Raw genomic sequence first — 23,049 nt, forward strand, 5'->3', positions numbered from 1 at the left:
GAATATAACAAAAAAGAAACAAAACTAGTGGTTACCAGTGACGAAAGGGAATCAGGGAGAGGCAAGACAGGAGTAGGGGATAGTGCAAGCTGCTACGTATAAAATAAATAAGCTACGAGGATACATGCTGCAGCACAGAAAAAGTCATTATTTCATAATAACTTTCAGTGCAGCGTAACTTGTACAAATCCTGACTCACTGTGCTGTACACCTGGAACGAATGCACTTTTGTAAAAAATCATACTTCAACACACACACACACCTGGAACTAATGCACTTCTGTAAATCAACCGTACCTCAACAAACACACACACACACACACACACACACACACACACACACACACTCTCTCTCTCTCTCTCACACACTAGGGAGAAACACAGAAGCTGTTAGGGTAGTGGGAAAATTTTAAAAATACAAAATCTTGTTTTCAAATTTTCTTTTTTGTTGTTGTCGGAAGTAGTACCAAAACCTATTCATCTTTTTCTTTGGTAACTCTTTAAGACTTCTAAAAAGATCTATATTAATATTAAATTGTGTTTCCTTCTGGTTTTTTTCTTTTGAAGAAAGAGGGTAACAACTGATTCCAAACCCACATTCGTTAACTGCTTTGCTGTACTGCCTTCTCATAAATTAATCTGAAAGGTACAGCCATGTTTATAACAGGCTTTCCAATCAAGGAAACAGGCTGACCAGAGGCACTTCTACCAAATGGGAACATACACTTGGAGCTTCCCAATGTTCTTCAACTATGTGTGTGTCTAGATTTCCTGGTTGCCCTGGCCTTGAATCACAAAATATCTGCCAACAGGGTCTCTGGGATTTCGCTCCTGACCTAGGTCCTGCAATGGCTACCTCAGACCCAGCACTTGAGGCCCACATCTCTTAGAACAGCTTTCAGGGCCCTTTCTCCCAGGCTCCATCTCCTCTCCAACGAGCTCCTTGTTATTCTTGAAAGGGGGCTGTTTCAACCAAAGGAACTGCTTCCCTCACCTGGAACGTTGTTGTTACTCCAAACCCACCAGCTCTACCACCTCCCTGCACTCCTGCTCTCCCCGTGATGCTCACCCATCACTTCACAGACACACGTGCAGCCACACCTTGTTCCTCAAGAGGTTGGTTCCTTCTTGGTCTCTCTGTCCCTGGCAAGCACAGAGCATTATTTTTCTGGTATGTAGATTATGGTTACCTTTTCCTGGATGAGAACTTGAGGGGAGCCATGACCTTCCTCCATTACACAAGACTTGGAATTCCATTTCAGGGCACGCACAGGCCCCGTGAAGCCATGGACCACCTTAGATTAAGAATTTCTGAACCTGTCCTGTCCAACATGGTAGCCACTAGCACTGCTTAATCTTGAGTGAAATAATCTTAAAATTTGATTCTTCAGTCCATGAGCCATGAATCCAAGTATTTCAGAGCCACATGTGGTCAGTGGCTCTCACAGAGGCCAGTGCAGATACAGCACAGCTCCTTCACCGCAGAATGTTCTGTGGCACAGGGTTGTTAACAGAATCCAAACGCAACAGAGTCTGGCCAATGACTCGGATGAAGCAGATCTGCTGATGCACACTCTCTGTATCAATGAATTCATCACACACACATGGAAAATCCTGACAGGCTTTTTTCCCTATTACCTTCTATTATCTATTTCAGGTAATGGCAGAGATGGGTAAATTTCTATTTCATTTTATACCCCTGGGTATTTTCAATATTTAGTTTTTATGATCGCATCCTATGCTGGCTTACCTACATCCTCCCCTGCCTGGACTAGAAGCTTGGCTTCTACTCCATGGCACACAGAACGTGGAGCAGAGATAGCAGGGAGACTCCTGTCCTCAGTTACCCCAACTCCAAGGCCCCAGGTCCCATCCCACCCCACCCAAGAAGCACCACCATGAACGCTTACTTTCTCTGCAGTCCGGTTCCAGACAGTCACCGTGTGACCCATTTTTAGCAAGTTGGAGACGATGCCACTTCCCATGAGGCCAAGGCCCAAAAATCCTATCCTAGAAAAGAGTTACTGGTCAGTTCAGAGTGGGGGATGGGGTGGAGGGGAGGACAGGGTGGGATTCTGAATACTACCCTCACTCCGTTCCTCTTAAACCTGGGGAACCTCACCTCAGTCCGTCACGCACACTGCAGAGCAGTGTGCTGATACCACCACCGCAGGGCCAGTGGGAGTGCTGGCACAGCGCACTTTTCTCACTCCGCCCTGTTCAAAAGTGCTTCTAAGTTTACACAGGCATTTCTAAACCCTCAACTGCCACTGCAAGAAGTATGACTCATACAGGTTACAGCAAATCTTCCCAACCATTTTCTTGTTGCTTTGATGGAGGGGCTGAGCTTACAACTCCAATGCAGTGAGAAAGCAGACATTTATCTTCAGTGCATGCAACAGTTCCTCGCCAGCCGCCTCAGGTGCAAGGCCTTGAGGTGCCAACTTCAAGCACCCTGGGATCCATGACATGTAACAGGCGCCACACGTGCGGAGCCCCCACCGGCCTCGCCTGCACAAGCCCAGGTCCTGGTGCTCACCTCCCCTTCCTAGCTTCACGTTCTGCACCACCTCTGCCCTCTTCATGCAGTCAGCAGGGATGGGCTTCGCCACTTCTTCAAAGCCTCATCTGCTCTGTGGAGTCTGTCTTCCCCGGTGCGTGGCGTCTTCTCCTGAACCTCTCTTTCCCCCGTATTGCTCCGTCTGGGCCCATCCTCCTCTGCTCCCCCCACGCCTGCTAACTGCAGGCCATCATGCTCCTTCTGTGACTAAAACTCAGGTGGTCAGTACGTGCTGCTTACCTGCACTTGCTACAGCTCCGCTTGCTCCTTCCTGCAGCCCCAGAACTTGGGGCTTGTAACTGCCACATGGTTCAATGGATGATTTTATCTTGCTCAAATATCTCTTCTTGGTTCCTACAATTCTTTCTCTCTCCTTGCACGAGACATGGCTAAACACCACCTCTTTTTCTTTTTTTTCGCCTCTTTCTTCATTTACTACCTCATGGTCTCATTTCCAGCTTGTCTCTCTCTCAGCTCTAATGTTGTCTGCAGCTTCTCCAATCTGACCGGTGTTATCCTTCAGTATTTTCGGTCTCCTGGGAGCCATATCCACAGCCACCTCTGCCAACTGGCTCAAAGGTTCCCCTATCCTTGCGGGAATACAACACTCTCATGTTCTCTGTCTAGCCTGCTCTAAGTCACCTGAATCAAATGCTGAAAATGGAATCTACCACCCTCCTCACCAAAGGTATAATCGGTTATTCACAGCTATCTGGGTGGCAGCCAGTTTTCTCTAGGATTCTAAATCATGACAGACTAATTCTCTTTCCTTTGTTCAGTGTTCCAGGACACCCAGAAGACCTGGGGATAAAGTTTATGCATTTCTACACGGCAACTGACAGTTGCTCATGATGTCCTTGAGGCAAGGAAAATGTGGACCAGGTGGACTGGGTACGATGCAGCTAACCTGCTCAGTAGCTGGCTTTACACTCATAATAAAAAGGGATTTGAGTGATGGCAGAAAACACTGGACTCTGTCTTTGGCCTGGAGATGGACTTCTTAAAAAAAAGCCAACACATTCCTCATTGATTTAATGGGTGACACCCATTCCTCCTTTAATTAGCACATGCCTCCAGCTCCTTCACACCACAGTGGAAGTTTACCAAATATATCTGGTTGAACAACTGACTTCAACAGCACACACAAAGTGTTTTTAGTCTGAGAAAGAACCGCACAGTAGACTCAGATGGGAGATTTAGATGTTCTTCAGGAGAATGCTCCTTCCTTAAGAGCCCTCCTCATCATCACAACTGGGAAACACAAGGTGCTGTCAGAACAGAGGCAAAGGCGAGGGTGGATGCCAGCCAAGGCCTGGGAACTGCAGTCGAAGCGCCCCACTTGTCTGGGTGGGGTGGAGGGCAGCCGGCAGGTGCACTGGGAGGACTGCGGAAGGCAGGACAACGGGCTGCCTTCATCTCTTGCTCCCACCTGCCCCCACCAGGGCCAAGGTCAGGAGTTCTTCAAGTGTGGTCTCCTGATGAGCAGCCACTTATCTGGGAACTGGTCCACCTGAGACCGACTGATCCAGAAACTCTAGGGGTGGAGCCCAGCAATCAGTGTTTTACGAAGGGTCTTCCAGGTGGTTCTGAGGCACAGTAAGGTCTGAGAACCACTGACCCAAGTGTTCCCTGCTTAGGAGACTCACTAGTGAGCAAATCCACAGTACATTCACAGGGCAATTTCTGTCTCCCGCAAGTCAAGTTACTCCCAGGCAAATAGTTAAGAATTACAATTTTCCCTTTCTCTTTCCACTTAGTCCCAGCAATGGCTGGGACACAACCATTAGTAAGCCGCCTTGAGGTCACCCCCAGCCCCACAGAACCAGAGCCCAAGGAAGCCCTTCCCCCGAAGGCCCTACTTTTTGTCTGTGGGTGTGACACTGCCATTCACTGCCGTGCTGTCTGCGGCCTGGATGGAGGTGGACCCCGTCTCCTGGGGGAGGAAACACAGGTTGTCAGGCTGGCCTGCCTATGCCAGGCCCAGGTGAGAATAAAAGTCAGGAGGCGTGGAACTACTTACCTCTTCACATATTTTCAACTTCTTTGTGATTGCCTGGTAACAGACAGCTGGCTAATAAACAGGGAGTGAAAAAAAAAACCACTTATTAAACTGAACATTTAACTCGTCTTAGTTACTATTTCCCTACTGAGGCAAGACCCAAAACAGAAAGTTAAGATCAAAATTTATTTGGTGTACAACTTTGCTGAACTCCAACATGTGAAAACTTAATTCGCATTACTGCACTCAGCTCTCATGTGGCTCTACAAGGTGCTTTTTGCTGGTGATGATGCTGAAAATCAGAGGTTTATATGTCCAGAATTATAGGCGTGGTCAGTGTACCTGGCCTTGGAATCCTGATGTGTCAACTCCAAGGCCACACACCATCAACAGACCCTATCAGGGCTCAGCCTACCTGGCAGCCCTGGAGAGACCTGGGGAGACTGCCCCAACCCCCGGGCTCAAGGAAGACCATCTTCATCCAGCAGCTCTGGCCACCTGTGGGAGGACGCCAGCTCCTGAGGCTGGCTTTCTGTCCTAGACTCTGAGGGCACCACAAATGTCTCAAGCACACAGCCACTAAGTTTTAAAAGCTTTGGGCTCCTTTTAAATCTTAACAATGCCTGATTCACGAGTGGTCCTCTATGTGATTTAAATTTAACTAGTTGCTGCTCTGGACAGCAGTACAGGCAGCAGATGAGGGTGAAGCTCCAACGAAGCAGCACTCTCCCCTCAGGCCAGCTCCTAATGGAGGATCAAGAACCTCAAGGAACAAACCTACCTTCTCAGTTTGGCTGAGCAGGAAGTGATGGAAATGAGGGTCTGCATCTTTAACAGGCTGAAATCAGAAAATGATTTAATAAAACAAGTTATCTTCCACCAGAGGTCACCTCCCTCTACTGATAACCAGTCTCTCCTCTGGCTGACACATCTTTGGGAGCTGAGCTTACAACTGCCTGGAAGCTCTTTTCCCATTCTGGTTCTAAGCCTTTTATAAACAAAGCCCATTCCAACTGGAGGAAAACTGGCTTCAAGTGGAAAAGAGTGGATGTTTCTGCCAGGCTGGTGTATAAATTACTCCCAAACACTGTGGAAAAATAATTAAAAAGTGTACCAGTGATTTTTAAATCCAGCATTCACCAGTCACTTCAGATGACCCAGCAGACCAAGCCAAATTCTCAGGCTCCTCCAGTCTTAGGATTTTGGCCCACTTGTACCTGGTGCCAAATGCTCACCGAGGGTTAATATTAACAGAAAGGAGGAGGCAACGACTGCAGGACTTTCAAGGGCTTTTCATAAGCAGGCCCAGCAGCAGGGGAACAGCGGGCGCACCCACTCCAAGGATAAGGCAGTGTGCAGGTAACCAAACATCATAGCTGTGTACGTGATAAAAGTGTGTCTATAAAGTACCAAGTGGAAAAAAACTGCAGAATGATCCCACTTTTGTAAAAATTAACACTACTCCCCAAAGCAAAAACCTGTAACATGGATTTGTGATTATATACCTGATGGTTAAGTGGGTATGCCAAACGGTCTGGAGTGAGTTAAATCAAACTTGACAGCAAGCCTGTGCCAGGGTGGACTCACACACTTCTGTATTCATTGGCAAGTAAAAAGTGTTGGGAAAAGCACACCAGTCAGGCTGGGAAACCAGCTCTGAGGCTGGGCTTCTCATGGCCCAAGGGAGGGGTCATTACCTCACTCACGTTCGGCTGCCATTTAAATGCGGCCATGGGTCCAGCCATCATCCCCTTCACAGTACTGGACTCAGGGATGCTGAGGTCCTACAGAAGGAAAGACAGGTGGTCACAGCACAGTGGCACCTCAGGAGCAGGGGTCCTCCTCCCTCAGTCGGGGGCCCCTCTTCACTGCTTTGCTTCCTTCAGTCACACTCCACCCAAAACTACCCTTGCCAGCTCCATGGTCTCCCCAGGCGCAGCTCTGAGGACTGTCTTATCGGGAGGAAGAGGGCAAGTCCTTATCAACAGAGAGGGAAGCTTTCTTTTCTCTGGTCCAGAAATGACAAATGTGTTCCTGGGTCAAATTTCCTCAAGGATGGAAATAACCTGAAAGACCAACTGTGGTCTGTAGTGTGATCAGCAGGTCACAGGGAAAACTCCTTATTGCAAATAATGAGCATTAGAAAAACAGTACTGACTTAAAAAGGAATCCACTGTATCTCAAAAAAACCCTAAGGAAGCCATGTGGTGCAGTGAGGAGATCTGCCCAACGTTTTAGAGCCACTAAGTGATGAAGCCAGAACTAGATTCTGGAGCAGTCAGGATCCAGGAGTCCACTCTCCCCCCAGACAGAAGGAAGGTGTCGTGGGGGTAGCGAGTCAAGAGCTCAGCGCGGCAGGTGAAGCTCTCCACTAGACAGCTGCGGGGAAGCGTGAGTAGGGCCACCGAGGCCGGGAGACAGCAAATGGGGACAGGGACACGAGGCAGCCTGCGGCAGAGGGGCAGGAGCAGACGAGCTGTAGCTTTATCCCTAGATCTCCAGACCGGCGTGGAGATGCGCAAAGCGAAACCAAGTAGCCCAGAGCAGCGCTGCTCCAGAGAAGCTGCTGTCACGATGGCTGTGCTCTGTATCCGCTTGGTCCAGTGCAGCAGCCAGGAAGCTTGTGTCACTATGGAGCACCTGTCATGTGGCCAGTGTGACTTGAGCAACTGGATTTTAATTTGGGTTTTATGTAAACTAATTTAAATGTAAATGGTCACTAGCCTAGTGACCATAACAACAGCACAAGAGTAAGGCAGGAAAACAGCTGTGGGTCCATCCTGCACTGAGCAAAGGCCTCCACTCCTGATTGCCTGCACGAGTCTGGATTTTTAGGAGAGCCACAGGACAGCTCGGTTTTGTCCCGTGGTCCATGCCCACAGTCCCAGTTCTCCTCTCAGGACTTGAGACCCAGAGAGAGGGTAAGTGTGCACCCCCCGAGCATGGCTCCCCCATGGGGCTGGACACAAACCCAGCCTTCGCCTTCCCGCACGTAATCAACACCCCTGCCATCGAGCTCAGCTTTTTCCGCTAACCCTCACGGGACAGAGGATTATGGCTCAGAACAGCACTCATCGGGGGCTCTGCCCAGCTACACTACTGCACTCTGCTTCAGTGAGGAGCTCGCCAGCCAAATGACAATCACTACAGCAACACACATGCTTGTGTGAGAAGAGTCCCTCCACGTAAGCCTGGCAGTAGCCCCCAGGAGTGCACTACAACCACCACACTCTCACCACACAGACGCTTCTGCTGAACAGTAATAAATGTGCAATGTTGATGTCAAGTGTATAGTGCTGCAGGCACTGTCTTAAGTGCTTGGCTTGTGTTACTCATTTAATTCTTAAAATAAACCTAAGATGCACTGTTATCTTCAATGACCAGACAAGGAAACTGAGGTGAAGGAAGCTGGCCACGGTCATACAGCTGTAGCAGGTCATGGAGACCCCAGGGCCTCCTCCTTTCCTCTCCTTCATATTTCCCTTTACCCCCAAAGAAGCTGTTTCTCTTCAGGGTGAGCACAGGAGGTGGGGAGATCCGTGGTGTGAGATGCCAGACAGCATGCGTTTGGAGAACAGATAAAACCCAACAGCCCAGATTTCTGTGGGTCCCCAGGAAATCAACTCAACCGGATCAAGCCAGATCACATCTCCTGAAAGTTCTTCACGCACCACACCCGGCAGTTTCTAAACTTCCCTCCCCTCTGGCCAGAGGTTCCCTGTGCTTCTGGTCACCCGGGCTGTCCCCCACCACTCAGCTGCTCTCATCTCTTTTGTCTTAGGTCACTGAACAGCCAGAAGGACCCGCTCTAATGCAGAGGTTGTATTGCGGCAGCCGACAGGCTGAACGAAGTCCAGAGTGATGCTCCTTTGGACTTAGAAGTGTTGTAAAAATTTGAATTAGCTTCTAATATATAAAATAGGAACATTTCACTTAAAATCTGTATTTCCAGCTTCTCTTGAGAAAAACCAAAGGATCTGGCAAAAGTTGGCTGGGAGTCTGAGCACGGGGCATGGCCTCGCCAGATGGCAGCTGCTGCCACCCTAACACCTTCAGCTCAGCCTCCTGCTTGAGCACCCTCTTCCCATCCCTGCCTGGTCTCGCTGGTATCTCAACTTGTGCGCCTCCATCTGACTTCCAGCATTTCATCATGGCCCCATCATCCCAGGTCTGTGCCAGCCATCTGCCTTCCAGCCTCCGATCCTGCTCTAACAATCTTCCCCTGTGTGTTGACAGACTACCTGCTTCACCTAAAATCTGCCTCCTCTGGCTTCCAAGACCCACACAGATCTTTCTGGAAAGGTGAGAGGTATGTTACTTCTGCCTTACTTCCCTTCGCCAGCTCCACCCACTTCTTCCAGCCTGGAGCTGTGGGCGTTCTCTCTTCAAAGCCAACTTTTTCCCTCCCCTCTGCTCTCTCCTGGCTTTCCCTCAAGATAACCACAATCAGGGCTCCAGGATCTAATGTCCTCTCTATCACTCAATGTCATCACACATGGAACTGGTCCTCTCGCCCCAAAAGCCAGCTTCTCTGCTCTGAAGAAAGGCGCGTTTCTCCAGGCACAGACTTGAAATCATCTCCCTTCCCCTTTTCTCATCATCCCCTAGATGCAACCAGTTACCAAATCTTACCAACTCCTCCTCTGAAGTGCTTCTCACACAGCTCCTTTCAGTATTTGCTAACACCCCCCCCCCCCTCCCCAGGGAAATCCCATTATGAGCGCACACCTGATGTTACCCTTCTCATCGGCTTTGAGCCTGCCTTCACTGCCAGCCATGACCTGTAACACACAGCCTGGCGCACACCGCCACCTCCATGCCACCCTACTGACTCCATGGTGGCACAGCACTGCTTCAGCAGACCTGGAGGCTCTCCACGACCTAGTGACAAGCTGCCTTTACCCATCTGTCCTGTACCAGGACTAAGACTACGCCTGCCAACAACACGCCCACGTGGGCTGTGCCCTTCGTCCATGGAAGCCCTTCCCTTCTTTCCCGCTCAGCCCTTGCACACTGGCTCAGTGGACCCTTCTACTCCCCTGACCACGTGTCTGGTCGAACGCTCGAGTTCTGTGTTCCTGTCATGCCTGTGCGTTCAGGCAGTGCCCCTTCCCTGTCTGCAGAATTCTTTAGGGCAGCACAGAGCAGGGGACCCTACGTCCGTTCAGGGAGCTGAAGCACACAGGAGAGCTCAACTCTGCCCTGTTAGAAGGACAGTCACCAGTCCCAGAAGCTACAGAGACAGAACCAACCTTCTCGTCCTTGGGGGGCCGACCCCGCTTCCGGGGACTCTGCTCCTGGGCTCTCTTCAGAGGGGACTTGGAGCCTCGCTCTGAGGAGCCTGAAGGCACCCTCTTCTTTCCTTCTCCCATGTTCTTCTTCACCTTCCCTTCAGACAGGCTAAGCTTGCGCTTCTCATCACCTGAGATTGGCCTACTTCTCTCCTCACTGGAATTACGCCGATTCTTGTCATCAGCAGAACTGTGGGATGATGTCTGTAAGTTTAATAATAATAGTGATAACCACCACAATGGCTGCTACCATCGCGACCCCTATTTACACGGGCCACGCCTGGTGGTAAGCACTTTCTGTACATGCGTTATCCACCTGACAGTCCTATGAAGTAGGCGCTGCTGTCATCTCTGCTTACATTTGGGGAAGCAGAGTGAAATAAAATTCAAGTCATTTGCCACAGTCCCCAAACTATATTTGCATTCAACAGTGGACAGATCCCAGAGGCATGCTCCTAACCTCCATAAAAGGTAGAAGGCCTGTGCTGTACTCAAAAGCTGAGGGACGTCTGCTGGGTCTAAACGACTTTCCTGAGGGCAACAATCTATTCCAAAAAGGTCAACCAGATGCATGGAGTTTCAATCTGATCAGCAAAATGCTGACGCTTTAGACCTAAAGTAGCTCTCTCCCTACTGGCATTTCATGAGAATAGCTTCAGGTTCGGGCGATACTTAATCTGTTAGTTACTAGGCAGCAAAGAACCAGGCTGGAGTCGGCGCAGAGAACCACGGGGCCTCTCACCTGGTCCTTCCCTTTGGCTCTCCTGAGGAACTCCTCCACCGCGTCCACGGCCTGCTGGAATCGCTTCCCCTTGTTGATCTTGATCATTTCCTCCTTATGGGCATGATACGGCTTGAGCTGTTCCACTTTGATCCAGGCACTGGCAGAAAACATACAGAGCAAGGACATGATCCACACTGCTTATGCCAGAAAGTATCAAAGACCTCACCCCAGCAGAGTGCAAGTATCCATTTGGTTTAACTGGTCTTTGAAACAGGCCTGCCATGTTTTCAAAACATACTACTGACCACCCCCTAGACTCTTGAGCCTAAAAGTATGTTTTCCGGAAACAAGTCAAACCACCACCACCACCAAAATCAGCATCCTCCAAATAAAGTCACTGCTGTGAGATGCGCTCCCACTCTCACAACACAAATGGCTCCATGTGGAGCCCAGGAAATCAGGACTTTTGGCACTATCAACCACAGCAGCATCACTGCCAGTCAAAAACCTCAGTCAGACCGATGACCTGTCAATCCCAAGACTCAGAGATGCTCCGAGAGCTAAAGTAAGGCAACAGCTTCAAAAACCTGCTGCTCCTGCAGACGTCTGCAGTCTCAGAGCTTGTATTTCTTCATGAATGATTGTACCCAGGGCTATTGAACCACACAAAACAGGTGACACACGGTTCGGAACAAGGGCAGCTGTCACAAAAGGAGGCTTCAGAAACAAGACTCTGTCTGTGATTAAAGGAAGAGAAACATATTCTTTGGATTTTTGATTCCCACCACCAATGCATAACATGTGAGAATGAAAAGAGCCATCAACCCTGGAATAACTGGCCTGCCACCCTAACCTGCACGAATCAGCCCCCAGTGGCTTTTGTGGTTTCCTTAAATGACGGTCAGTTTCCAAAACACCGTACAATGGAGAGAATTATAGGCTTGGCAAGGTTAAGAGTCTATTTACATATTTTACCCTGTAAAACTCAGAGGTTTCATAGCATAACCTTCAGAAAAAGTGGGTCAGGTCAAGGATATAGAAATGGGGCTACTACATGAACTTAGGCTTCTTTCCTTTAGAGAAAGCTAGAGAATACTCACTAATAATAGTCGAAGTGCTAACCTCTGCACATAAAAAATAGTGCTACCAACCCAGCAACAGCCACCTGTGCTCCGTGTTGTGCTAATGGCTGTAATAATGGGTCTGTAAAAACACAACCTCTGGAACCATCAGTCTGCAAACTAGGACTGGGCATATTATCTGTGGGTAAACAAGACAAGCGAGAACAAAACAGTGAATGGGGACTCGGACGCTGGTCTCACTGCAGATTTCCAAAAAGATGAGGTAAGCAGGTACCTTCCAAGTGACCAACTCATCCTGAAGTCTGAAATTGGATACAACAGACCCCACAGGTCCAATCTATAAGGAGGAAAAATGGAATTAAATTGACCCCATATTATTCAGCAAGTGTGTTTACAATGTTAAAAGGCCAAACCACCAGCGCAATCAGATGAAAAGGAAGTTAAACTTTCAGATTAACTGGGAGCTCTGAGGTGACAAATACTCAGTATCAGTAATGAAGCTTAAGAGACCTACAATGCTCAAAGAAACCTCCTCCCTCTCCCAGCTTCAGGTCAGATGCTGAGACCTGCATGCATTCCTAGCATAAGACGGATGGGGTGATTTTAATCAAGCATCCCTGAGATAGGACTGTAAGAATCCCGATTCCTAAATCCCTCTTCCCCCATCCCTTCACACTAACCGAGGACTCAGAGCAAGTGGAAAGGTGAGGATATTTGTGGAGAAAGCACCAATGAACCCAGGCCTATCTTCCATTGAAGCATTTTAAGTGGATTACTGAGTTCTGCCAAGAGAACAGCAATAGTCAAAATTGACTCATCCTAAATAAAGACTGGCATTTGAGATACTAAAATGAAATTTTCCTCTCGTACGACCATCTTTGAAAAGTGAAAATAAGTTTGCTAAAAGAACTGACAGTTTAAGTATGACTTCAAGAGAAATGTTAATCTACCTAAGAAATCACCTTCTGCTGGAGAAACATCCTGTCACATCAGAAAAACAGTAAACAAAACACGAGCCCAGCAGAGCCCCAGAAGGATTATCTCCTGAAAGCACAACGAACTGAAATTTACTTTGGCCATTTCAATAATTTTTTCTCCAAAAGCTATATTGCAAAACTCCTTAAAAAAGAGTGTGCTTTTCAGCTGGAGCTTCAGCAAGGTCCTACTGAGGCCAGCCAGGCAGGAACTGGCATGCAATTGGTGCTCAATAATTACTCAGTAAATGAAGCCTTCCAGGCATGTGACTGGACTGCTGCTGGACTGCTGGCCTCTGGGCTAAAACAACAGATGACTGTGCAGGCTTTCTGTGGTGGTTGCTGTTGTTTATATGTTTTTAAAGTGAGCATTCTGTTTCTTTGCTTGATTTAAGCTGTAACTTTTGATTTCCCTCAATGTGCTCCCAATGCCTAGATGGAGCTGCACTTTTTCTAATCAATTTGCTGCAGGCTGAGAAGTTAAAAAAAAAAAATCACGCTTAGTCAAGTTGTGTCTAATGAACTGGCTTTGCTTCTGTATTCAAGGAAGTTAATTACACATTGTTTGTAGAAGTAAATGCCCGAAAACAAGCTAACTGGCAATCAGTGAGGTCACTATAAAGAATGAAATGGAAAGTCCTTTAAGATACTTGGCTAAGTGGAAAACGGCAAGATACAGAGCTGTGTGTGTAGTATGCTAGCACTTGCATAAAGACGAGGAAAAAGGAACATGCAACTTCCTGATTATGCACCCAATATCTCTTGAGGCACTCGTCGTAAGAAACTAGTATAACTAGATGCCTGTGGGCCAAAGACTTGAGGGGAAGAGGAGGAATGGAACTGTCTCAACGGTTTAAAGCTTGATTTGGGCGGAAACCCTAAGTATCTATTAGTTTTAAAAAAAACAACAAATCAGGCACTTCCCTGGCAGTCCGGAGGCTAAGACTGTGCACTCTCAATGCAGGGCCCGGGTTTGATCCCTCGTGGGGGAGCTAAGATCCCACAACAAAGATCTGGCACAGCCAAATGAATAAATATTAAAAATTTGCATAAATGAAATAAAAAAAATCCCTCAACAAATCAATAACAAGGGCCCGTGCTGTAGCACATGAGCCATCTCTACTGAGAAGGGGGCTCTCCCCCATGACTTCCTTGTGTAGGTCTGTTCAGGTGGGCAGCTACTGCCTGGCTGCCAGTGTAACTGCACCTGTGACACAGCCAAGAGCAAACTTACCCCAGTAACCTGATACACCTCCTACAAATACTTCTCGTTTGAGAACAGAACCCTTCCCCTAAGCCACCCTCTGATTATACACTCAAAATGAATGTAAAGATCTCACATTTTCAGGCTTCTCTGGTGTCTCAGTGGTAAAGAATCCGCCAGCCAATGTAGGAGACATGGGTTCAAACCCTGGCCACACACTGTGGAACAGCTAAGCCCATGTGTCCCAACTACTGAAGTCTTGGCAACAAGAAAAACGACCACAGTGAGAAGCCCTCGCACCTCAACCATAGAAAAGCCTGCACAGCAACAAAGACCCAGCATAGCCAAAAATAAACAAACATTTAAAAAAATCTCACATTTTCAAACACTTTCATAATTCTGACCTGACTTCCTCTTAATTAAAACTAGACTATATAGATATCATAGTGAAGAAGCCAGTCTATGAAAGATCTCACACACCCACATGTGTCTCAGACTCTCGGAAACAGTGACCTGAGCGGGGAGAGGGCATACAGGCATAGGCCACAGGTGAGAATAAGGACATGGTCAGAGAGGTATGTTTGCCCTCCATCTGGATTTGGTGATTAGTACTTAGTAAGTAACTCTCAGACCCCCCCTCCCCCCAGCTTAAACCAGTCACAGAGACTGAGGATTACTGAGGTGTTACAGGTCCAAGTTTATTCAGAAATCAAGACACACCCCCAAATGCAAATCAAAAGACCAAAAAGGTCACAAAACAGTTAACAGTTTAACAATTTCAGTTAATTACAAGCACTGACTATCATACAAATGTCAACAAAGACTTCCCTATAACATACAGAAAATTTTTGTTTCCGAAACTTGACAACAATCCCCAGTGCTGGATAAGGCTCTCAAGCTGCACCACCACGGCCAGCCACTGCTTTCCACACTGGTCTCTACGAGGGGCCTGACCCTTGCCCCCGGGGCGCCCTGCCACAGCTGCGGAGGGTGTCTCACCTGAAGGGCAGGAGCCGCTGCCAGCGCTCTCGAGGATCGCGGCTGTCCAGCTCTGGCAGAAGGACACTGCTGGCTCAGTTCAAACACTAGAGCAGCGGCTCTCACTCCTGGCCTGTCTTAATCCTCCAACCATTACATGGTGTTGGAGGCAGGGAAAGTGGGTCAATCAGGTGACAGGTGAGAGGGGGATGCTCAGGTGGGTCTGACCTGCCGTGCCTCTAATTATGAGGCAGATTTTTCTAGAAGTTACTGATATTTCAGCACTTACTTAGACACCTCACAACCAGCCTGTCCCACCTCATATCTGGCTTGATGTAAAAAGAACCCCAGGCTGGGACCTTGGACATATTATCACTTAAGTCCTTAAGTTTCCTGCCTCTCAGTTTCTGTATCTGTTGAAAAATAAGAACCGGAACAACTGCCTTGTTTTCTGAAAGGGCTATTGTGAGGATCAGATGTGAAGACTGCTATACAAACTCTGAAGTAGCTGTTACAGATTTACACATCGTTTGCCCACAGTATTCTTTGAACCGGTTTGTTTTCCGTGGGCTTCGCACACCTGCAAACTGAATGAACTCCCTCCATTCCGCCATCCCCGGCCACTGAAGAAACTTTAGAACCCCGAGCTCAGTTCCTCCTGATAGCAACCGCCTGTTCAAGGTGGGCCCTCGCGCCCCAGAGATTTAGTCTTGGGCTACGGCCCCGTGGTGGCGGTATCCTCCCCTCTGTATTTTCATGAAATAGAAAAGGACTGTGGGCAGTTCCCATGTAGCCACCCAGGCTCAGAGAGCTCAACTGGGCCATCTTGTTAAGTCCTTCCCGTCACAGGGGAGGCTGGCTGGGAAGGTCTAATCCTCTCTTCCTTTTTGTGAGGGGGAGCAAAGTCAGGGACGAGTTCTGTCACCATCCTGGTGACATCACTCCCGGATCCTCTCTTCTTGGTTCTCTCTTTTAGTGGGAGAGCAAGGGAAGAATAGAAAAAAAAATCAGGTTTCTTAAAGATAGGAACATGTCCACTGAGATCAGGACCCTGTGACTGACAGAGCCTCTAGGATGTGTCAGGAGCAGGCATTAAGGGGAGGTAGAGTCCGGCTTCTGCCATAGCCACTCACAGCTCTGTCCGTCACAAAGCAGTTCTCATTCCTAAAATCCACTTGCATTTCCTGTCTGAACTATATCTCACACAGCCCTCCTAAACACGGTCACACAATGTTTATTCTACTCACGGTGTCAAACACCTGAGGATTTATGATCAAGTTAGTGTTTATCTCCTTAAGGTCAATTATTTCATCAATTCTGCTCATGTTCTTTCCTCAGTTTTTGCTTTTTCACATTAAAGACTTCTCTCTCTCACCTGACTTAGTCCCCTTTCCCGATGTTAATTCCGTCAGATTCCATCAGGAGGACAGACTAGACAGCACATAGTACCCTTGGCTAGGAACAATGTAGTTTTTCCATAAAGGTGAAACAATGTAAAAATAAGAAACAAAGAATAACAAAAATAAAACATCAGCCAAACAAAAAAAGGTGGCACAATGTATCATTTTGTATTCAAAGCCTTTAAGGTCAAAAGAGCAAAACTGGCTGACATCCTTAGGAATCTCCAGCTCTCAGACCACTCTCTTCTCAAACACAGATCCTCCACACCCTACCCTACCATGGGCAGGGTCTGTTTCTCTCTCCTATTTTCTTTACTTAAAGCCACCTGCTTCTCATCAACTATTTTTTTTTTTTTTTTGGTAACAGATCTAACCCTAACCCAATGCCTGTTGAAAACCTGCTGTATGCCAACCAATACAATGAGTAAGTGATGCTACTTTCTCATAACTGCCAGGTAGAGTGTTGTCCCCACATGTGGACAAGGACCCAGGGCTTAAAAAAGTCAAAGGGCCCAAATCACAGAGCAGGTGAAACTGGTATCTGAATATACATCAGACCAGTAACAATCCAGAGATCTGTCCACAAAGTAATCTGCTACTAAGAAACAATCTGGAGATTTCGCCTTCAGACAATACTAAGATTCTAAACTCTGCCTCAATGCTGACCACTAAGAACTCTTCTCTGGTTAGAGAAGTGCTGGAGCTCCTTTCCCTTTGTTTCCTTTCACTAAGACAACTGCTTAGCTACAAAAAGTTAACATGTTAGCCCCCTCACAACTTAATGGCTTTTTATGAAGAACAGTATCAAAGAAGTTTAGAAGGCTAAAGATACTGTATCTAGCCACTGCTGTGTATCTGTTTGCTTAAGAATCTCCTCAAGAAACTTGTAACATCACCACCATCACTAACATGCTATTTTTGTGTCCAGAAAGCACATCCTTTTCACTGGCTTCAATGGTCTGCCTGGCTGAGTGCTTGAGTGCTGAGATACACTCCGCTCCAATTTTCTGTGTCCTATTTGTAGTATTTCTTATACACAGGGACAGTTTATTCCTCGAGACTTCTAGCATGTTAAAAATTATCATAAAAACACAATGGCTTTCAGGTCCCCTGAAAGCTGTTTAACTCTCCACTTCCTATGAGTTCCCATTTGTGTTCCAGACTGGTGACTTCTTCATTTAGCTAACCAAGGTAGGCCAACAATATTGCCCTGCTCTCCTCAAGCACAGGTTCTTTACCTCTGGGAAGGCTTTCTTTGTCCACACGTTCAACTTATCTCCCAGTGGTTTACGGTATCCTCACTGTCTGGAATGCCCCTACTATTCCTCTCCAAATTCTACCCATCCTCCAGAGTTTGATCCAAATCCTGTCTCTTCAAGAAGACTCCTTTGACCCCATTCAAATTTCTCCTTACTGTTCTTGATTTCTCCTTGTTCTGGAATCCTTTAATAATTCCGCTCCTCATACACTCGGTCCCATCTGAAGTGTCTATGTCTTGTCACCTCAGTTCCCGGAAGACAGGGACCATAGCGTTTGCTTTCCTAGAAGTTGTCTTTGGTGTCTGGCTGTGCATTCAGTCCTTGTTTTATGCATCCAGATGATCTTTCTTGTAACGTGCACAGCAATAGCAGAACATCCCCTCTTCCAGACTGTCTCTGACTCTCACAGCTCTGGGCCAGTGACTCCCTTGAAATATTGCCACCAAAAGGCTGCTAGGTTGGTTTGAGACAAGCACTGGGGCTGGGTATGTCGGTACATGTGTGTGTGGTGAATGCAGACATGCTATGCAAACTCTAAACCAGGATGAGCACTCTGATGCAAAAATCTGCTAGTGAAGAATACCATTTATAAGAGATTTTCCTATGGAATGTTTTACATCACTTTCCACAAGCATATATTTTTCAAATCCAAAGCTACATTTTCCTGTAAGAATCACATATACAAACACAATTACTTAAAGAAATTAAACTATCTAGCGAGAACCAGGCAATCAACTTGATGGAGTGATGAGAAAGCTAAACAAGTCACTGGAAACATGAGTACACATTCCTCCCTTTGCTGCGATTTATTATACGGCCTATCAAAGAATCTCAAATTAACAATCCTGATTTCAACTCTAGAACAGATCTGGTTAAAAAGCTTTACTGTTACAATGCCAGATCAAATCATCTAGTTTTACAAGAACAAGGCTAAACAACTACTTTTATAAGACAAAAGAAATTTTAGCTTTCACTGTATAACTCCTGCCGGAACCACAATCATAAACAGCCATTAAGAGAACCAAACAAAAACAAAAGGATCTGCCTGGAGGGGAGAGGGGTTGAGTAAAGAGATGGGAGAGCCTATCTCAATGAGGTGATCATATCTAGAAGGCGTCACCCTATTTCTCAACTGATGTCTGGGCGAGAAAAATAACACCTTTTATTTAGGCAGAAACCAGAAGGATATGCCATTTTTATAGACCATGATAAGACTGAATTAGGAGACCGAATTAGAATATTCACAAAGCAGCTTCAACCCAGGGCAACTCCCAAACAGAGGGAAAGTGAGACTCTCAGTGAGCACTACTCACTGATCTTCTGTTCCAAAAAACTTTACAAAGAAGCATTTCTTCCCACGTGGTTTCTTTAAGTCCTTGGGCGGGTTAACAATCTAGAGGGTGAAAGAGGAAAACAAAAAATGTTTTTTTCCACAGTGATAAGTTGGTAAGAAAAAACATGAAATAAAAGAAATATGTCTTAAAAAAACAAAACCAAACACAGGGCCTAGTTTATGTCCAAACCTGGTGCTTTTCTACTGAGATAAGTGGAAATGTGCAAATATTCCAGGAGTTCCCAACATCTATTATTATCTATAGTGTTCCGTAGATACAATATCTCTTTAACTAAAATGGCCCTGTTTTAAAAGTATTACTCCTGCAATGTGGCCCTGTTGTCACTGAAGAAACATACAGGACACTCCTGAAAATTCTTTTGTACAAGAGTTGAGACAGGTGACAACAACAGTAATGAATAAATAATGCACTGCAAATGCCATATTGCAAAGACACAGTCTAAAGACATTTCCTGGGCTCTGAGTAAGAATATAAAAACAGAACATTTGGAAAGCTATGAAGGATCGCCTCATGCAAAATGTGGAATGCCAACTTCTGCAAAGACGCACTGGAGCAGCACATATGGTAAAATGGAAGATTTAAACCTAGTTGGGACAAAAATACTTTGACTTTTCACTAACCTACATTTAGATTTTTTTTCTTCCCAAAAAGTTTATCATCTTCTCCTTTTGTTTGATTTATGCAAAGCTAAATTCAAGTCATAATGGATTTTCAGGATTAAAAAACTTTATCAAAAGCCACTTCTGAGTCAAGAAATAATAATTCACTGCAGATTAAAAGATCTGGTTTATGTATACTGCCTTTTCTAAATAAACTGATACTAAATACAAAAAAAAAAACAAAACAAAGAAAAAAAACCCGTGTGTTATTTGAATAAGCCCAGTTTAATTCAATGCTAGAGTTTGAGGGGAATTCCATCTTACATGCTCCCCCTTCTTAAAGCCAACTTCAGACGTTCTTCCTTCAGTAGCAAGACACTCACCTTTCCCGGCCAAGGAGGATACCGGCCGAGTTTCCCCCTAGAGAAAACACAGAGAGTCAGCATTTGCCCTGGAAAAGCAACTCCAGCTCCTTCAACACACTCAACATGCAATTTATTTCCTAAATCTCCACCTTCACCCTCCACTGCCAGACTAAAAGCTGGCAACAAGGAATTCTTAAACGTGGCTTCCACAGCTGGGCCCAAGATGCCCAAATTCCTCAGAAACGCAATGCAAAAAAATAAAATAAAAAATTCGAAGACTTCGGTGCGCCAGATAGGTGCATCCTTCTGGTGACGAGGAATACAGAAAAGACAAAACAAAACCACCGAGAGCCGTTTGTCTAGAGCCTGCCCGTGACGTGACGGAGTAGGGGGCAGCTCGCTCTGTAAACACAAGACTTCCCCTTCACAAAGTCTGGTTTAATTCACCAGCCTGGCTTTGACAAAACGCTAAGGGAAGCCCTTCCTCCGGGTCGAAGAGACGAGCTGCGCAGCTCGAGGGAGGCGGCGACAGTCCCGTCTCGGTCCGGGCGGTTGTCCGGGACACAGAAGCCGACAACGAGAGGCACCGGTCACTGCCAAGCTTTCGCCTGTAATGGAGAAGTGTCCCCTCCATTTCTTCAAAGCGCAGCGCCGGCAGTCCGCTTTCGACACCCCCGGGCCAAGCCGCCCGCACAGGTGGATTTCGTCGCGCAACGCGGGTGTCGAAGGGCTTTGCCCAGACGAGATGGCCCCGTGGGCTCCCCGGCTCTCCTGCTCTTCCTGGGAGCCCCCCAGCCCAGACCCCGGGGCGAGGAACCGGGCGTCCGTGGAAGCCGCGCGGCGCCGGGCACTCTCCTCACAGTGGGCCGCCACGCGTCCGGGTCCGGAGCGCTGCTCTCCCCGGGCGGCGTCGGTGCTCGGAGCTGGGCCCACCGCGGCCACCCTCGGCCTCAGTCCCCCGGGGCCAGGCTGCCCCTTCCGCCCGGCTTCACTCCCAGCGCCGGCACCTCGTCTCGCCCTTTCTCCACGACCTAGAGCGCGTAGAAAGGCCGCCTCGGGGCGGGCCACACACCCCACGCCCGGGGAGGCAGCTCCTCGGCGCACCGCTCTTGGCCCCGGCCGCCCGGACTCACCACACCAAATCGCCGAGCCGCAGACTCACAGCCGCCATCTTACCACCCAACCACCGCCGACGCACGGGCGGTCGGGAACATCAGGTCGCTCCGGCGCCGCCCATTGGAGTGAGGCAGCCCACGTGACGGGGGCCGGCCGTACCCCCGGCCACGCCGCTGCTCTGACGTCACCGCGCCCGTAGGGGCTTATTGGCCGGCCGAGCGGCACGTGACCCGGGCGCCGCGGTCTCCGCGCGCCGGATCTCCTAGACTCCCGGCTCCTTCCCCCTCCCTCCGGCTCGTGACAACGAAGCGCCGCGGTCTGAGGCGGCGGCGGCGGCGGTGGCGGCGGCGGCGGCGACGGTGCGGCCGGCGGAACGAGCGAGGGAGCCGGCCGTGCGGCCCGCCCCGCCCCCGGGCCCTGGCCTCCAGCGCCCGCCCCGACAGTACTTCCGTTACGGCCGTTAGTCCGGCGCGGGCCCCGGGGCCGGCCGCGTAGGCGCGCCGGTAGCTACCTTGACGGACTTCGGCGCGGCCTGGAAGCCAGCGCTCCGCCCGCGCCCGGGGCCCCGCGCCCGGCGGGCTCTGCGTGGTCGCCCCCGGGGGACGGACAGGTCCTTCTGGGAGCACTCTCTAACGGCCGGCGTCCAGCGGGAGCCGCTCCGAGCCTGCTTCCGCGCCGCAAGTTCTCTCCGGGGCGCAGCGCTGCCCGCCGCGAGGTTCCGAGTTGCCCGGCCGACGTGGAGCCGGCGTCTCTCCGCTTCCTCCTGGGCCGGCACAGCCGGCGAGCCGTTCCCCCCTCGCTCCGCTCACTACCCCGGGCGCGCGGGGACCCGGCCATGGGCCGCGGCGCGGGCCGGCTGCCCTCCGGGAGGCATGGCTCGGGGGCCGGCCGCTAGCGGCTCCGCCGCCCGGACTCCCGGGCCGGCATGAAGGCGGCCGCGAGGGGCACGAAAGCGACCCACGGGGCCGTAGGCTGCGTCGCGCCGGGGACAAAGGTGCGTGTCTTTGTCGGGTCCGGGCTCTCACGTCAGCCTTGTTGTAGTTTGACACTTTGGGGGGAAGTTGGGAGCAGGCTTCTTTTTGACAGCAGGAAGGCAGACGCTAAGGCGTAGTTTATCAGTGCGTTAAGACTAAGCCGTTTAAAGGGGAACTGGGGACAGCAGTTGAGCACAGCGTCTGCTCAACAGCCCAGGTAGAAAATAAAAATATTTGAAGATCCTCAGGTCTAGTTGTAGAACCCAAAGAATCCAACGCCGATGTTGACTTAACTTAGAACCGGACTTTTATTGAGCCATCCTATGCTCAAAAAAAAAAAAAAAAAAAAAAAAGGTGGCAGGTCTACACGCTGTCTCCCAAAGGTAAATTGGTTGTAAGAGGGGGTTTTTCGGGAACTGGCTCATCTGCGGCCCGGTTTCTCTTTGCGTTCAGCTTCCCCGAAGTACCGTCAGCTAGTTTCAGGAGCTGTCATTCACTGTTAACTATTTCATGTTGTTTTAGAGACCAGACTGATCGTTTTTTAAAGCATATTTAAGTTTCCAGGAAATAAGAAAATTGACCACATCTTCCTGGTTTAAGAACTCTTAATTTTTGAGGAATTAAAGGATACCTTTTAATGACTTAGTAAAATTTATGAATCGTACGACAGTATCACACTGGACCCTAAGGACATTTGGCATAGAACCGGGAACATGGTAATGAGTAAATATATTGTCTAATATTATCTTGGTAGTTATAGCCAATGCAATAAGACATGAAACAAAAATAGAATGTTATTTTTCAGAAAGGAGGAGACAAAATTCTCATTTCTGTAATAGGATGCTGCTGCTGCTAAGTCGATTCAGTCGTGTCCGACTCTGTGCGACTCCATAGAGGGCAGCCCACCAGGCTCCCCCGTCCCTGGGATTCTCCAGGCAAGAACAGTGGAGTGGGTTGCCATTTCCTTCTCCAGTGCATGCAAGTGAAAAGTGAAAGTGAAGTCACTCAGTCATGTCCGACTCTTAGCGACCCCATGAGCTGCAGCCCACCAGGCTGCCCGTCCATGGGATTTTCCAGGCAAGAGTACTGCAGTGGGGCACCATCGCCACTGTGATAGGATAGGACAGCCTATTTTGAAAAACAGAGTTAAGGGAAAACCATTAAAATAGC

At 48.5% G+C, this 23,049-nt stretch overlaps 2 protein-coding genes across 6 annotated transcripts in view; one reads left to right on the top strand and one right to left on the bottom strand.

The window, feature by feature from the left end:
* Window positions 1–21,028, bottom strand: part of GLYR1 (glyoxylate reductase 1 homolog) — a 31,776-nt gene extending 10,748 nt beyond the window's left edge. For 2 of the 4 annotated variants that reach the window (XM_070460796.1, XM_020915371.2), the window contains exons 1-10: window positions 20,923–21,027; window positions 19,808–19,844; window positions 18,784–18,863; window positions 10,592–10,730; window positions 9,811–10,053; window positions 6,256–6,342; window positions 5,340–5,396; window positions 4,580–4,630; window positions 4,419–4,492; window positions 1,910–2,009 (exon numbers count right to left, since the gene is read on the bottom strand). In XM_070460796.1, coding sequence (XP_070316897.1) covers window positions 1,910–2,009; window positions 4,419–4,492; window positions 4,580–4,630; window positions 5,340–5,396; window positions 6,256–6,342; window positions 9,811–10,053; window positions 10,592–10,730; window positions 18,784–18,863; window positions 19,808–19,844; window positions 20,923–20,960 — 906 coding nt within the window. In that variant the 5' untranslated portion in view covers window positions 20,961–21,027. Of the gene's footprint in view, window positions 1–1,909; window positions 2,010–4,418; window positions 4,493–4,579; window positions 4,631–5,339; window positions 5,397–6,255; window positions 6,343–9,810; window positions 10,054–10,591; window positions 10,731–18,783; window positions 18,864–19,807; window positions 19,845–20,922 lie in introns of all 4 variants that reach the window. The other 2 variants (XM_070460798.1, XM_070460797.1) reach the window with 2 other exon arrangements.
* Window positions 21,029–21,164: 136 nt separating this feature from the next.
* Window positions 21,165–23,049, top strand: part of UBN1 (ubinuclein 1) — a 32,695-nt gene continuing 30,810 nt past the window's right edge. For both annotated transcript variants that reach the window (XM_020915364.2, XM_020915365.2), the window contains exon 1: window positions 21,165–21,899. The gene's annotated coding sequence lies outside the window, so the exon portion shown is untranslated. The remainder of the gene's footprint in view (window positions 21,900–23,049) is intronic.

The sequence above is a fragment of the Odocoileus virginianus genome, chromosome 33 (assembly GCF_023699985.2).
Source record: "Odocoileus virginianus isolate 20LAN1187 ecotype Illinois chromosome 33, Ovbor_1.2, whole genome shotgun sequence".
NCBI lineage: Eukaryota > Metazoa > Chordata > Mammalia > Artiodactyla > Cervidae > Odocoileus > Odocoileus virginianus.